General features: G+C 49.4%; 1 protein-coding gene across 2 annotated transcripts; it reads right to left on the bottom strand.

Annotated features, from left to right (window-relative positions):
- Nucleotides 1-101: 101 nt before the first annotated feature.
- On the bottom strand, nt 102-15,217 carry LOC140587447 (nuclear pore complex protein Nup98-Nup96-like). Of its 2 annotated transcripts, XM_072708712.1 has the most exons (32): nt 15,005-15,217; nt 13,772-13,878; nt 13,475-13,570; nt 12,811-12,858; nt 12,288-12,470; nt 10,591-10,733; nt 10,353-10,460; nt 10,091-10,271; nt 9,833-10,002; nt 9,609-9,749; nt 9,376-9,505; nt 9,167-9,259; nt 8,893-9,033; nt 8,654-8,787; nt 7,965-8,152; nt 7,689-7,805; nt 7,260-7,531; nt 6,906-7,019; nt 6,665-6,803; nt 6,390-6,567; nt 6,107-6,283; nt 4,600-4,839; nt 4,227-4,374; nt 3,573-4,011; nt 3,214-3,446; nt 2,849-3,124; nt 1,972-2,129; nt 1,584-1,724; nt 1,177-1,337; nt 827-1,048; nt 477-718; nt 102-378 (listed from the first exon to the last, which is right to left on the bottom strand). In XM_072708712.1, the coding sequence occupies exons 2-32, from the start codon at nt 13,848-13,850 to the stop codon at nt 209-211; spliced, it is 5,262 nt and encodes a 1,753-aa protein (XP_072564813.1). In that variant the 5' UTR covers nt 13,851-13,878; nt 15,005-15,217; the 3' UTR covers nt 102-208. The 2 variants fall into 2 exon arrangements, with proteins under 2 accessions (XP_072564813.1, XP_072564815.1); XM_072708714.1 differs by lacking the exon at nt 12,811-12,858.
- Nucleotides 15,218-15,294: the final 77 nt, after the last annotated feature.

The following is a 15,294-nucleotide window of genomic DNA, read 5'->3' as shown; positions in this document are numbered from 1 at the left end:
TTGTTATGTAGGTGAATTATAGCATATTTTGTCACAAGACAAGACGGAACCAAAGAGACCCAATTTCGGTCATAGCTTAGTTTTGATGAAAGGCACAGTTACGGTGTTTTGCCTTTGTGGGGCAGTATCGGTGACATTACCAAGGCACTGCAAGTCCAAATCCCTTTATACATACTTAAAAGGAAACGAGTTTAAGACAATGTTAGTCTCACTGCAGCCCCCATACCTGGATGGCTTGCAGTGTCTGGATGACGTTGATGTAGTCCAAGAAGACCCTGCCGGCCGTGTCCCAGTCGTGGATCTGCGCACTGCGCTCCGCCAGCTCCAGGCCCTTCAGGAACTCCAACAGGTAGTCGTGGTTCTCGTTGATGATGCAATCTGAAACGGATGTAGAATAACACAGTTTGATTGACTGAGCAGTCAAAGTTGTCACTTCCTGTAGGGGAAGCAGTTCCCTGTAGTGGCACAGTTTGTACCTGAGGCTAGGTGTTGGATGACAAGCCGGTGACACTGGCTCCAGTGACCAGCCCGGTACAAATGCATGGCCTCCCGATGCTTGTCCCCCTCGTGACGGGCACGCGTCGCTTTCGCTTCATGCAGCCACTCCACCGGCACCAGCAGCTTCTCTGTCAGAAAGCGCTCCCTCTCTGCAGAGTCGTCCGTCTCCACTAGAGGGCAGTGCAGGTTCAGCATCTCCTTTACCGCTCGCTCTCGGAGGCTACAAAACAAAATGTTTTTGGTCCAGTGTCACCAGAGCTGTTCATTTTGGGCTTCCCCCCATAATCCAGCAAACAAAACAAGAAAAAAAAAATAATAAAATACGCACATAGAGTCAGGGATGTGTAGCAGCACAAAGATCGCCATTTCCCACAATCCCGCGCTCTCCAGCTGGGCGGCATAGCTAGTGTGCAGCACACCCTGCCTCTGCGGGGACAGGTGGGTGTAGTTGAGTGCTTGAAGGACGTTCCACAGGTGCCAGCTGAGGCGGTAGTCCAGCCGGTCTGCGGTGACGGTACAGGGGTCCAGCAGCTGCTGTAGGCTGTAGTGCCTGTTGGACATATCAGGATATCGTGGGGATATCAGCCGTCTGTGTCCAGCTCATGGACGCAGACGGCACCGTGACCCAGGGATCACCCCACCAAACCCCTGCCCATCATCCCCAGGAGGCAGGCTTGCCTGTCACTGTAGAGCTTCAGCAGGTGGAAGCAGATGTCATAGAGCTGTCTCCTGGGCTCGCCAACCTCCTGCAGCTCCTGCTCCTCTAGCACCTCACACTCACAGTTGTCAAGGTAGGGCGGCAACGGAGGGCAGGCGTACTTCTGGCAATCATCGGAGCCCTGCGGGACAGGCCAATAGAGGGCACCGATTAGCCACATCAGCTCTGTCCAGTCACCTCAGCAAAAAGTTTCATCAATCTCTAAAACCAGGAACTCGGAACCTTTTGGTCATTGTGTCATTTGCTGAACAAATCCTGCACTCTTCCTGCTCCTAGCCAGTTCACATATTGCACTGCTGCTCTACTTGATCATTGAATAAAGTATTGCTTGTTTTGTGCACTAAGACAAAGCGGTCACGTCCCCCACCTGGAAGGCAGCCTCGTACATGCAGAGGGCGTCAGCCACCGAGGCAATCGGAGGCAGCATGTACCACAGGTGCACAGCGACACAGCGCTTCCAGTCCAGCTCGGAACAGACATTGATGGTGCTGTCTGTGGACTCCCACACCTACAGGGGGGGTTCAGAAAGAATGCCGCAAGTCAATTGACATTAAATCTGAACAATCAGCCAATAAACATTGACTAGTTGGCTGTTCTAGTGTGGAAACATCTGCCAGGATGAGCTAAGAATCACTGCAAACAGGGAGGCCGAGGCAGGAAGAGGGACTCGAAGTCGACATGCTGGTGTCTGGCCGGACTGGAAACAGCCCGATCCCACACCGACACAAACGGAGACGCAGAGGCGGCCTCCTTACTGGTTTCCCCGCGAGCAGAGAGAAGACGCGCAGCCTGTCCTCCTGCAGGAAGGAATCCGTCTGCATGCGCTGCCAATCGACCAGCTGCATGGCCAGTAGGTCACGGGTGCACTGCAAGCCGGCCGCCTGCGACAGCAGTAGTGAGAGCCGGTGGTCCCCTGTGAAGCAGGGCAGGTGATGGGGGGGGGGGGGAGGGGGGGTTACTGACAGGGTTCCAGTGCACCTTTTAAAAATTTTCAAAAACTGTATGGGGGGTGGTGGAGGTACTGGAGACGGAAGGGCAGGGGGTGTGTGCTGACTGATTTGGGAGCTGGCACCGTTTTACCAGGCTGGTGCCCCCTCAGAAGATGCTGCCCTGGGCAATTGCCCATGTTGCCCTCACCATGGTGCACCACTGGCTGTGACTAAACAGCAGTGATTCTTCCTGCCATGTGGCCAACAAACTCACCCATGGTCAAAATGACGAATGGCCCTATATATACTTCGCATTTTCCATTCTGTTCACATCTGGGATCCTACTAATTACAGTATTTGGGATTGGCACCAAACCGGCAGAGATCTGGCTTTTCCTCTTTGTGAGTGTTGTAAATCGTAAGGCAGCCTACACCATATTTCGTGTAAGAACTGGTTTGAGAAACATCGTTTGAGAATACACAATAGGCCAAATTGGTCGCAATAATATAGAAGCACCACAATATTACCACCACACCACATACAAACTCTGATGGCACAGTTTAATTGCACATGTTGAGCCCCTGAAACCAAGGTGACTAACAAGAATATTGATTAGCATCAATAAAAACAATCCTCTATAAAAAGACTGTAGAGTCTGACTGCCGTCTGTGCGTTAGCGCGCTGTCATCCTGCTCACACATACCTGACTTCTGAGCCAGGCGACACGCCTCGCTGACGCAGTGTCCTGTCAGGTAGCTGAAAACTGCCTCCACGTGGCTCCGCCCCTGGGAACGCATCACCTCCTCCTCCACCCTGCCGGAAGCACTCTGGGACAGCCAGGCGGAGAAGCTGCGCCGCCGGTCCAGCTGCTGGCCGTACCCTCCGCACAGGTCGCCGTCGGCGTCCAGAGTCGCCCCATTCAGGCGACCCCACAGGGCGGTGCACAGGGTCCACACCAACATCCAATGCTTCACGACGTCTGAGAGCCGGGGGCAGGCAGAGTGTGGAGGGATCAGGTTCTGAAACGCCGCATCCGTCTGACGAGGTCGTCCACAAAGCGAGCCTTACCGTCCACAGCCTCCGACTCGGTGGTGACCTGCAGCATCCACTCTGCGTACTCGTGCAAGGCCTCCACACCGTCCCTCGGTAGGATGAAAGGGCACGGCTCCTCTGTGCTGATGGTGCAGTGTCTCAGCTCAATCTCCAGGGGGCGCCGGAAGAGTGCCAGGGTCTCCTCGGACCCGCTGGCCTCTGCACCAAGCACCTGCTCCAGGTGTACTTTGAAAGGGCTCTCCGAGATCCTGCACCACAGGGTGATGCCTTTTCAGACTAATTGACTTTGATAAAAAACCCTATCAACTATTCTTTTAGACAAAGGTAAAACACACGAAGACGAAGGATAAAATCTCCCTTAAATGGAGACTCACGTTTTGCTCTTGACCGGTTTGGGCAGGAAACTGAAGCCGGCAGATTCCCCCTGAGAGTCCAGTGTTGGCGCCCTGGGCCCCCCCAGCCGGTCACCACAGTGTGCCAGTGTCCAGCCGGGCCCCCAGCCGACACGGAAGGAGCGGCCGGCGAACAGGGCCGCGTCCATCAGCAGCTTGCCCTTACCCAGGGTCACCGAGCCGGACAGCGGAACCAGGCTGCACTGGCGCCGGGTCCCCACTGTGCGGAGGGGTGTATCTGGTGCAGGGCCAGGGGCTGGAGGGGGCAGCAGGAAGGCAGGCCCCAGTGAGGGCCAAGGGGAGAGGCGGGACGGCTCAGAGGGCCGGGGAGGCTTCTGAGGAACACCTCCGAATGGGGCGTCGGGAGGCTGAGAGAACATGCCGGAGCCAGTGGAGAAGCGAGAGTGTAGCAAGCCGCCAGCTACAGGGAAACAAAATACAGGTGAGGAGAGCGTGGCTGGGCGGCTCTGCTCCCTTACAGCAAACACAGCCAGGCAAGCAAGTTCAGACGGCAGCAGCAACCAAGGATGGAGACCGAGTCCCACACTGAAGGAGAATTACAGCCAGACGCCAACCCTATACTTTCAGCATCACCGCATGAAAGGGGAACGTTAAACGACAAGACCCCACCCGCACCTGAAGCCCGTCCCTGAATGCCAGAGAGCAGAATGCGGGGGGAGCGCAGGTCTGGGACCTCCTCCATCTTTGCGGCTTGCCGACTGAAGGCCAGATCCTGTAAAGGGTCTCCCTCATCGTCCTCCGTGAAGAATGACGCCTTCATGATCTACATGGGGAGGGGGGCAATCAGATTACATCACCCTGAGCCTCCATCTCATGTCATCATACTGTTTAGACCGGCTTAAGCCTCAAGCTGGTCAGACTAACTCCATTTGGAACCTATGCGCATTCAAAAAACAAAGTCGCCCCATACTATGAAACGTAAGGGGTTTAAATGCAGATCTCTCTCAATGCTGGGTTTACATTTCTTGTTCGGGAAGGGAAGCCCCACCTGTAGGGTATGGGGGTTGATACCCAGAGAGGACGCAATGTGGCTGGAGGCGGAGAGCATCATGGCATCCTGCCGGGCAGACTCCCCTGCCCACCTCCGCTCCCCCTCCAGACCACTTGCTCGGTTGGTCATCTCATCCCCTTCCTCCTCATCTCCCTCATCCTCGTGCTCCTGGGTGATGTCGGCCATGTCGCTGTCCACCTCCGACACGCGGTTTGGCAGATCCAATGTGGACACACTCTGCGCACACACAGAATGCGATTAGCGTGCGGACGCCCCACACCCAGGACTAAACAAACCCCCACCACATCAAAAGATTAGGTTTGCTGTGCGTGGCAACAGAAAGAACAAGTGGGGCCAACTCAGACATCTGGCCACAGAAGTGATGACTGACTGAATTAGAGAGCACTAGATGAGAGATCTATGTAGTCAGCACAAAGTGAAAATTATCCAAAAGGAATGAAACCCAAACAAGGTCGAATTACACAAATGTGACAGACAAAAGTAAAGTGTAATCTTTATTTAAAACAATTGGCAAATGAATACATGGATCAAATAAATACATTCCACATTAAATCTACATCATGCATTTAAAAAAAGCACTAAAACCAAGGGGGGGAACCTATCAGGATGCAGAAAACATAGTAGATTCATTGTTTCCAGCAAGTTCAACTATACTTAACAGCTGAGAATGAAAAACACCTGCTACAATTTAAAAGTGTAACATAATAAAAAGGACAGCAGGCCAAAACCTGACTATGTCAGGGAAACTGGGCCATGGTTACGGGGCCCAAATGGAAACAAAGCACATTAAAGGGGCAGCAGCTTCATCACAGATTGGTAAGATTGGTAAAGCAGCAAGAGTGACAGGCACCTGCAGTGTTTACAACACCTAGAAGAGTGTTCCTCAACCCGGTCCTCAGGGGAACTCAGGCAGGTTCCCCCCCCCCCCCCCCAAGGACCGGGCTGTGAAACACTGACCTAGAATGTCCTGTCTGTAAAACGTAAAACCAGCAGCATCTCTTATCTGCAGGGATTAATCCAGGAATGCAGCTTGAACCAAAAACCACACATTTACTAAGCCCAGACTGACAATGCAATCAGTGTACTAAACATAGGCAAGTGTTCATTTATTTGGAATAACAGGACATTAATGGTCAAGCTAACAAGTTTTTACTTAAACATTTAAGGCATTACCTTTAACATTTAATGGATTTCTTGCCAGAAACATCACTCATGATTGATAAGCATGTGGTACACATTAAGCCCTTAATTTCCCACTAAACATTACACTGCTGATTTTGTGCCCAAAGCTAGTGACAAATCAATACTGGAGAACATGACATTGGTGGCTTATTCCAGAAGGTTCCTCACATTGCTCCCATTGCATGACAATCCATATTACTCCAACTGTGTCATAAGACTACCAGAGCCACCAACAGGTACAGATGAACCTGGGTGAGGACATGAACTCCCACCCCCGGCTTCAGTAAGGCACCCCATCTACCTGCGCCTGGGGGCCTGGCTTGCCATTCAGCGCCATCTGCTGTTGGGTCGGGGGATGTTGCAAGCCGGGAGGCAATGTGGCCAATGTGGTCTTCTGCTTCTTGGCATCTGCCTTGGCCGGGGGAACCTCTTCCTCCTCGTCGGAGTCCTGGAGTCCATACTTAGAAAAGTGGGCAACCTGCACGAGTGAAGAAGATAAGAAGTTAAGTCACCGGACCAGTCGGGCCAAGCTCAAGCGTGATCTTTACGTAGCTGGTCCCAGGGCTCAAGCCCAGATAACGTACTTCAAACACCCAGGAACCGGTCTCGGGCCGGTACTCCAGGAAGCGTGCACCCTGCTTCCGTGAGACGTTTTCCAGCCGCCCCTCATAGTTCATGTCCAACAGCCTCTCGGGACTCTTGATCTGGGTGCAGGTGGTTTTGTCATTGGGCCAAACGCCATCCAGAGTCACCTCAGCTCGCCTGAGGGGAGAGGGAGACCGTTTTTCAAAACGATAACGACCTTATGCAAACACTGGCTGTTACGTATGGAAAGTGGCCAAACGGCACACTGCTTTACCTATTAAGACCTTCCCCTATGGGAGACTTGGCCTTGTCATCAGGGTACACTATGACCTCCTTCCTGCGGAAGTGCACGATTTCATCCAGGTTGAGGCCGGTCAGGTTTACCTCACCAGGGAAGAAGACCGAGCCATAGCCTGTAAGAGAGTCGTCACTTCATAGTACCCTTTCCACAAAATACACTCCATATCACAACCAAGGTTGGCTTATCACCAAAGCTTTCTTGGACCAATCCATACCTTTCCTGCCCACTGTGAAGTTCTCCACCAAGCACTGACCATCCTCATTGACCATTCTGCCCAGTTCCTCCATGCTGGGAATAGTGTAGTATCCCACACGTCGTAGAACAATACCTGTTGGAACAAGCTGGGTCAGAACACCAGGCAGATGGTGCAGGATTCTGGGGGCATGGCAGACGGCTTCCCCAACAATCACAGTCTGCCTAAACAGTCAGTAGGCAGGACAGTGCTGCGTTTCAACTTATTCTTACACTTGGGTTCTGGTCCTGCACCCGAATAGTACCAGTAAACCTCAGCTATCTAAGGAGCACCAGTACATTAACATGCACATTAACAACCGAAGCAAGTACTCACCAGCGGGGTGGGGAGCCCCCGCCTCGTCACGCTCCTCCAGCACGGAGTCATCGCCCAGAGAGATATCCTCGCTGCTGGCGCCCAGGCCGTTGCTGCGCGTGGAGCGCACGTTCAGCTCCGCGATGGTGTCCTGAAGCGATGGGTTTGGCTTGCCCTCCAGAGTGTGCGGCACTGGCTTGGCGATTGGGTTTGTGTAGAACTTGGTCACCTCCTCTAGGTCCTCCTCCGGTCTTTCTTCCTCATAAACACGGGCCTCCTCCTCAATACTGCGGCTGTGTTGGGACGACACCAAAGAACAGGTAGGTTACAATATGTGGACAACCATGGCAATTCTGAGATGGAGAACAGGTCATTTATATGAAGAGCTTAATTTCCATGGTTAATGTGTAGTATGGTGGGTGAACAGCAGGGGGCAAAGATGGGACTCACCCAAGTCCATTTTCAGGGTAGTCTGCAGGGGAGGCCAGGTCCTCAGCCTCTCTGTTACTGGGGGAATAGAGGCTGCTCCCATTCAGGTTCTTCAACACCAGCTTTTTGATACTCTTCCTGCAGAGAGATGTGAAGAAATAAGTAGATCTCTTTCCTTCAGTCACGAGCAGTTCAAGGAGCTAGCCTCACCAGAGATGGAAAGGTAAACGGCCAAATACCCATGGGAGTACCACAGTACACCATGCCTGCTCAGATTCTTCCAATTATTCCACCTACCTAGGCATGAAGGAGCCATTGTTGAGGGAAGGCTCATCGTCGTCCAAGCCGTCAAAGAGCTGGGATTTGGAGGAGCCGGAGGAGCCGAGGGCCTTGGGCCGGACGCGTGTGGCGGGGCGTGGGGTCAGTTTGTAGTGGGTGGGTGTGGTCAGGGCCTTCTGTGCTGCTGGATTGGTTGGCTTGAGGCGCTGTCACAAGAGGAACAGAAAGGCAAGGATACAAGGATAATCATGGGACTGAACTAACAAGTTAGCATGAGGATCATGCAGTAACATTCCGGTGGATCTTAAGTCATGGTAGGTAATTATTCAAACCAACTCATACATTCATAAAGCTCTACAGTTCAGTTTATTTTATTTACATAGAGTATTTTTACAACATCTAATTGTCTCAAGGCGCTTTACATTATCCCTGCACAAAGCCCCCAGTGGCAAGGAGAAACTCCCTTGAAGGAAGAAACCTTGGGAGGAACTGGACCCACACGGGGTAGCCCGACCTCCAGGGGAAGATTAAGTATTTTACTTACACTACATATAGGTCCACATGGGTCTTTAAGAGTTAAACTTAATTACAAAGGCTAGCAGATCCTTTCAAAAAGGGAAGTCAATGCAATTTAAAATTTATACAACCAGACCCATTCAAGCAGCAGTCCACTGTCCAGCCCTACGCGGCTCCCATCTGTCACTCACCTCTTCCTTTTTCTTCGGGTCAGACAGGGGGTTTCTGAAGAGTGGCGAGTCACCGAAAGGGGAGTAGGCCAGGGCGTTGATCTGCTGCTGGAGCACAGCCTGCTGGGCCGCCGCAGCACTGGGATCCGTCAGAGCTGGAAGAAACAGACCAGTTAGGCAAGGGCAGGTGGAAGGCCTTCGGTCCTGGGGAAGCAGCCTCGATGCCAGTGGCGTTTGGTCTGGGGATGCGGCTTATTTACCAACAGGCTGCTGCGGGGTGCCAAAGCCCAGGCCGCTGGTGCTGCTGTTGAAGCTGGTGGTCCCGAAAGCACCCACACCACCTAGAGTGGAGCCCAGCTTGTTCTGTGTAGCCCCAAACAGGGAGGTCTGGCCCGTGCCAACTGGAAGAGTAAAATATAGACCACAGCAACAAATTTAATGTCCAATTATTGACTACTGAAATTCAAGAAAAAGTAGATATTAATTATTTTTCCCCAATACTGTACAAGGGCTTCCTACTCTGAGGTTACATACCCGTTCCAAACCCAGCCCCCAGCCCAGCTCCTAGCCCCGTGGTTCCAGTTTTGTTGCCGAAAAGCCCTCCCCCAGGATTATTTGCGCCAAAACCTAAAGGAAAAAGCACAGAAAATGATGCCGAAGGCAAATACAACAGGTACATGCTAGAAACAGTGAACAGTTGCCTGTTAATTCTACATGAAGAAAATCAGGAGCATGAGACTCACCAAAAGTGGATGCGTTGTTGTTGGTGAGGGTGAGTGTTGGTTTGTTCCCAAACAAGCTAGAGCCAGAACCAAAGGTCGGTGCACTAGTTGTGGTTGTACCGAATCCTGGGGTTTTGCTGCCAAACAAATTCTATAGGGGTACACAAATTAATAAGTTAGACAAACATACATACAACAGTTGAATTTAGAATAAATAATAGAAGGCGAATGCATACAACCACATGTTGACGTACCTGGGTACCAACACTCCCAAAAGCATTGGGGGGTTGTGCAAAGAGTCCTGCACCAGTCCCAAAGCCTTGGGCTGTGCTGGTGTTTGCCGTGTTATTAAACAGCCCCCCTGCTTGGGACGCTGCCGTGTTGCCAAACAAACCCTGTGGGAAGACAGGATCTAAGACCAAACCAAACCCAATAATGCAAACCTGCCACATAAGCTAAATGAGATGAAGAGACTCACGATGCCGCTGGTGTTCGGCTGCCCCATGGTCATGTTGCCGAAGGAGAAGCCCGTGTTCTGGGTGGTGGCAGGCTGGCCGAAAGGCTTGCTGAACAGACTAGTGGTCTGCTGGGGCTGCTGCTGCGGTTGGCTAAAGAGGCTCCCTGTGGCCGTACCGAAACCACCGGTGCCTGGGCAAATCGTAACGGGGGATTAACATGACTACTAAACCAATAACATCCTAAATGCAAGGCTACACAAGCTAGCAATGCTACTCACTGGTTCCAAAGGTGGATTTATTGGGCCCGAAGCTGAAGCCAGTGTTGGTGCTAGAACCAAAGAGGCCAGCAGCGGTACTGGGAGTAGCCGTGGCACCCGTGCCGAAGAGCATGCCTGTGCCAGCTGCCATAGGGTTAGAGGGGCCCTTACGGCCAGCCTGGTAGTCTTCCAGCCTTAGTTCCTGCGTGGCATGGAATGTTAGTCACAAGTAAAAAAAAAAAAAATTTAAATTAGGAACCCAAAGCTACGCCATGACACCCACCTCTAAGGATTTGTTCTCATATTCCTTCATGGCCGTGATGCACTGATGCTTGGTGTTGATGCTGGTTGTCACCCCACCTTTCACCATGGTGTCGCTTCCTGTTGGGGGCTAGAGGACAAGAGACCAACACACCCATCCGATCAGCAGGACAGATGAGCACTAAAGGGTTTGAGGAATTTCTGCAGAAATGGCTGTCAAAACATATAGCTGACACACTTCTCCCATGGCATCTACTTACATTGAACTTGACGGTTGTCCCTGGCTGCTGTGTCGCAGTGAATCCTGAGGACCCAAAGAGGGACCCCGATGTGCCTCCGAAGGGGTTGGAGGTTGTGTTGGTCGTCCCAAAAAGCCCCCCACTGCTGCTGCTGGTGCCAAATGCTGCAGGACAGTTTCCCAGAAAAGCATGGAAACAGGAATCAGCAAAACTACAGCAAGAAGCATCTAAAGACCCAGCCAGTCTCAAGAGATCCACATAATTAAGGCCTTTTCACACCAAATTTTTTGTACAAATATGTGAAATGTTCAGATGCAAATCTGACGTGTCAAAAATTCACACCAATCAATGTAAAATAAACTTCTAAAAATGCTTAAACTTTACAAAGAGTTTCAGACAGTAGGCTACTTCAGGATAAGCAAAATAAATGCTAAGAAAATGGCAGCAATATCATCTATCACCACAGGAACAGAGAAAACTTCACTTTTTATTAGGATGACGATTGTATATAGATCTGTCTCGTTTTGCTTGACTTAAATAGCCACAGATTAATAAAATCCAAGAGGCATAGCGTAAAACCTTAAAAAATAAGGAAATCCAGCAAACAGGCAACAGCAGCAGCTGTAAACAGCTTAAAGGGGCAGGTCACACCAAATCTGAAAAACGATTCAGAAGTCCTTTAGAGACACATCTGGGTTGTTCTGCTGGGAGTTGCCTAGTTTTGTAGATATCGGACATAGAAATATCTGGCTTCTCTCAAACATAGTGGGACTAAATGGCATTCTTTCTATGGTGATGCATAATGTAATGTAGGAACTATTTTCTTCTACCGAACTCCACACACCAATTGTATCACTGTGCACATTGAAATTGCTGGTGCACGGGGCTTGCATCTTCTGCATACATGTTCTGCTCACTACAAAGTCTGTGGCTTATGAGCAACCGGGTCATGATTTCTGGTAAGAGACATTGCTGTTAAATTGTTCAAAAGTATTTTTGGCGCTTTAACCACTACAGAAAGAATGCCATTCAGTCATATTATATTTGAGAGAACAACAACATTTCCACAGATGATATTTCCAAAACTAGGCATCTTCCAGCAGAACAATCTACATCAATAGATAGCACTAAAGCCCCTCTGACCTGCCCCTTCAACATGCCTCTTGTCATTAAATAAAACAGGCTAGTGGAGATCTGCAGCAATGTTTTCATTTAAAGACTACCATTAAGATACTGATTTTTCTTACCTTATTAAAATGTTTATGCCATCAAATTAAATAATACACACCAACATTGGATCGATTTGATCTTAAAGATCAATGGTATTGCCCATCAATAGAGGCTAGCGCTATAAACCAAATAAAAGGGTTCCGTCCTATTCAACAAACTGATCATGCATGTAAAAACTGACATACTGTTGGTCTTTCATTTAACACATGCAAAAATTGCAGACATTGAGCGCTATCTGATTAAAAAACAAAAAGCCATATTATAATAGCGCAAATTTGCAAGATGTGACATAAAAGTCTTCAAAGAAATACATTTGCTCGATTCAGAATGATCCTTTTTTTTCCCCATGCAAAAAAATCCAACTGTCACCCACAGCTATAGAAATACGCGCACCAGGAGCATGCAAATTCTATACTGTAACATGGTGAGACTCAACTTTAATTAGAACCTTCCACTGAGTTCCACTGAGTAAAATACAGGATACTCACTGCCAAAAGACGCTGGCTTGTTGGTTCCAAAAGCATTGCTCTGCTGCGAGAACAGGCCACCTCCTCCAGTATTCGTACTGCCAAACAGGCTGTTGGAAGTGCCACTGGCGGCACCGAACCCAAATCCGGTGCTGGTGGAGGACGTCACCGGCTGGCTGAATGTACTGGAACCGAAGAGCCCACCTGTGTACGACCAACAGGAAGATACGAGATGATCAGCTCCCTTCCCCAAGGCCACATGGCTGTCCCACGTGCCCAAGGCCACCCAGCATGCAACCACGACAGAATCTGCCCTTGTTCTCACTTTATGGCAAAAATCTGCAATTTGGAAACAGCGTCGGAGCCTTCTGTTCCAGTTCGAAAAGAAGGAATTAACTAATCTGGGAAAGATGGCCTGAGATTCTATACCCAGGACGTTTCCCTCCAATAACCACGAATGGGTTTCATATGATGGAAAATGAATGCAAGCTTTCCTGAGATGAAAATGCAAGTGGTGTCTGTTGGTACGGATTCCCATGCTTACCTCCTCTACCAGCCCCAGTGTAGACAGGCTGAGGATTTGCAGTCCCAACTTTTGAAAAAGTAAAGCATTACAAGTGTGGTTAGATACATTACCCTGAGGATAAACCACACCAGACGGAATACCCAAAATCCCCCATGTGGGATTAAATTTAGTGAGGCACATTGACAAATAGCAGGGAGGTTACTAGTGCAGATTGTGTGGGGACACCCTGCCATCACAAAAGGGCCGTGTTTTAAAGCTTCCTTCATGGCACAACTGTTCTTTTTGGATGCAGCTGTGGACTAGTGTTGTGTTTCAAACTGTAACAGTCATAGGACATCCCGACAGTTTCCTTGGCTAAAAAACATTTCACCAACTGGGGCTCCAACAGTAACAACCAATGACAAATGTCAGTTACATATGCAACTGTTGACTGTAGGTATGAGAAGGTAAGCTCATGGGATGGTTACAAGATTAGATAACTTCAGTGCGAAAGAGCAGAAGAGATCAAAAATGCACAAACCAAGTACAAAGCTGGGGGGGGGGGGGGGGAGACTGCAAGTGAAGCATGTGGCACCTTGCAGAGAAGAAATATCTGAATGCTTTACTCTTTTACCCCATAGCAACTATGGCATCAGCAGTTGGCGATCATCAGTGATCACAGCGCAAGAAGCAAGAGGCAAACCTGGCTTGTTTTGCGTGGCTCCAAAAAGTCCTCCGGTGTTATTGGTTGCACCAAACGCAGATGTTCCAAAACCACCTGTTGTACCAAACCCTGTACCTGCAATGCAAGTTTGACAGCAGGGGTCCCAAACATGAATACTGAACTTCCAGCATCCTGCCCAGTTTACGATATAGACAGCAAGGCTAGACCATCCAACTGACACAATACATACAGCTGTACAACTGGCCCAAATAACAGGCAGCCGTAAAACAGGTTCTTTGGGAAAACATAATCCAATCACGGAGACAGAACACTTACTTTGCTGGCCGAACGTGGACGTCGTCCCAAATCCTCCGGTTCCGCCCCCAAACGGAGCGCCAAACGACTTGTTGAACATCTTCAGTGGATATCAGGAACGCATACGTCTTTAATAGGAAAAAGTGGATAGATGAATTCACAACGAATAGGCGCCGACACTTCGCAAGACGGGAATTATCAGCACGTAAACACTATTGATAAACAGTAACCGGATTGCTCAATAAACGAAAACGCGGTGAAAAATAGGATGACCACAAACTATACTACATTTAACATATTTTACTTGGTCAAAGCCCAATCTCGAATGCACAGATGTGAGACGCCAGTTGCGTTTTAGACGTTGGATCCATAAACACATTTGGTTGATTAACTACATTAGCCTGCGAAGCGAGTACACGTAAACGCGTGACAGCTAAAACGTCCTCGACAGCTCCGAAAACGAAACTCATCACAAAGCAATCCCGTGAAGAACGCCTTTACTTATCGCATTAAAGAAAGCCAAACGTGGCATTTTGCGAGTTTTCTATATAACAGTATAAACAATACAAGTATCTAAAGGCGCCAGAAATTAAGGCGCGAGGCCTACCTGTGTCACATCAGACAGCAAAGCAAAAGAACGAGTCAAAGCACATAAACTCAAGCTTCGGAACCGTCGAAACCCTAAAACAAGAACCGCTGCGCCTGTCTGGGTCCAAGCTGTGTCTATCACACCAGAGCGAAACAAACCCAGTTCGAAAACAACCCTAATCAACCTACCGACTAGCTGAGCCCTCAGGCTAACCTTCCAAGCTAATGACGTGGTTAGGTTGGCACGCCGCTACAACGAGCTACAAACACTAGGAAAAACAAAACCAGCATCATCCTTCGGTATTTAAAAAATAGACCATTTTTAAAAGCATAACTTTAGGTAATATGTACATACGATTATATCGGAGGTAAAAGTGTGGAAATACAGTAGCTACTTAGCTGAAGAAATTAGCCGGGAAATTAACTCTGGTTGGTAGATGTAAAGTAACCGACCAACAAATACTCATGGTAACCATCTATCTAGTTAATGTAGCAAAGCTGCAAAAACTCCAATTAATACAGATCATTGTACGTACCGTTTAGAATTACTGGTCGTAAACGCGAATCAAACATACACGTTTTAAAAGCGTCTGAAGTAGCGTTAGCATTGCTAACAACATTAGCAAAGCACCCAGCAAAACGGTTCTCCATGCCGCGGAAACTCACCGTATTTAATCTTGCTGTGGTAGTTTAATGACGCCCTTCGATTGTTTCACGCACAGGCAGTCCGTAAGAATTAAGAAGGTAAATATCAGAGTTCAGAATCGAATGTCAAATATGGCCGTCAATATCCGCTTCTCGCCCGCGACCAAGCGAGGAGAGAAAACTGCGTAATTTGCTCAGCTAGGCCGGGCGACAAGTAAAGAAAAAACACTCGGAATTTACGTCGTGTACATACGTAGGTGGCGTAACGGCCGCCCGTGATTGGACGGCCAGCACGTCAATCAAACCAGCGG

The sequence above is a fragment of the Paramormyrops kingsleyae genome, unplaced genomic scaffold (genome assembly GCF_048594095.1).
Source record: "Paramormyrops kingsleyae isolate MSU_618 unplaced genomic scaffold, PKINGS_0.4 ups243, whole genome shotgun sequence".
In the NCBI taxonomy this organism is placed as follows: domain Eukaryota; kingdom Metazoa; phylum Chordata; class Actinopteri; order Osteoglossiformes; family Mormyridae; genus Paramormyrops; species Paramormyrops kingsleyae.
The sequence above is the reverse complement of the archived record's forward strand: the minus strand, read 5'-3'. Positions and strand labels throughout refer to the sequence as shown.

Bases quoted from the DNA above. Each gene is read 5' to 3' on its own strand.
- LOC140587447 (XM_072708712.1), bottom strand. From the start codon at position 13,850: ATGTTCAACAAGTCGTTTGGCGCTCCGTTTGGGGGCGGAACCGGAGGA. The intron at 9,506-9,608 runs GTACGTCAACAT...GTACCCCTATAG, and splicing joins TTGGGAGTGTTGGTACCCAG to AATTTGTTTGGCAGCAAAAC. The intron at 4,375-4,599 runs GTGGGGCTTCCC...CTCCCCATGTAG, and splicing joins TCAACCCCCATACCCTACAG to ATCATGAAGGCGTCATTCTT.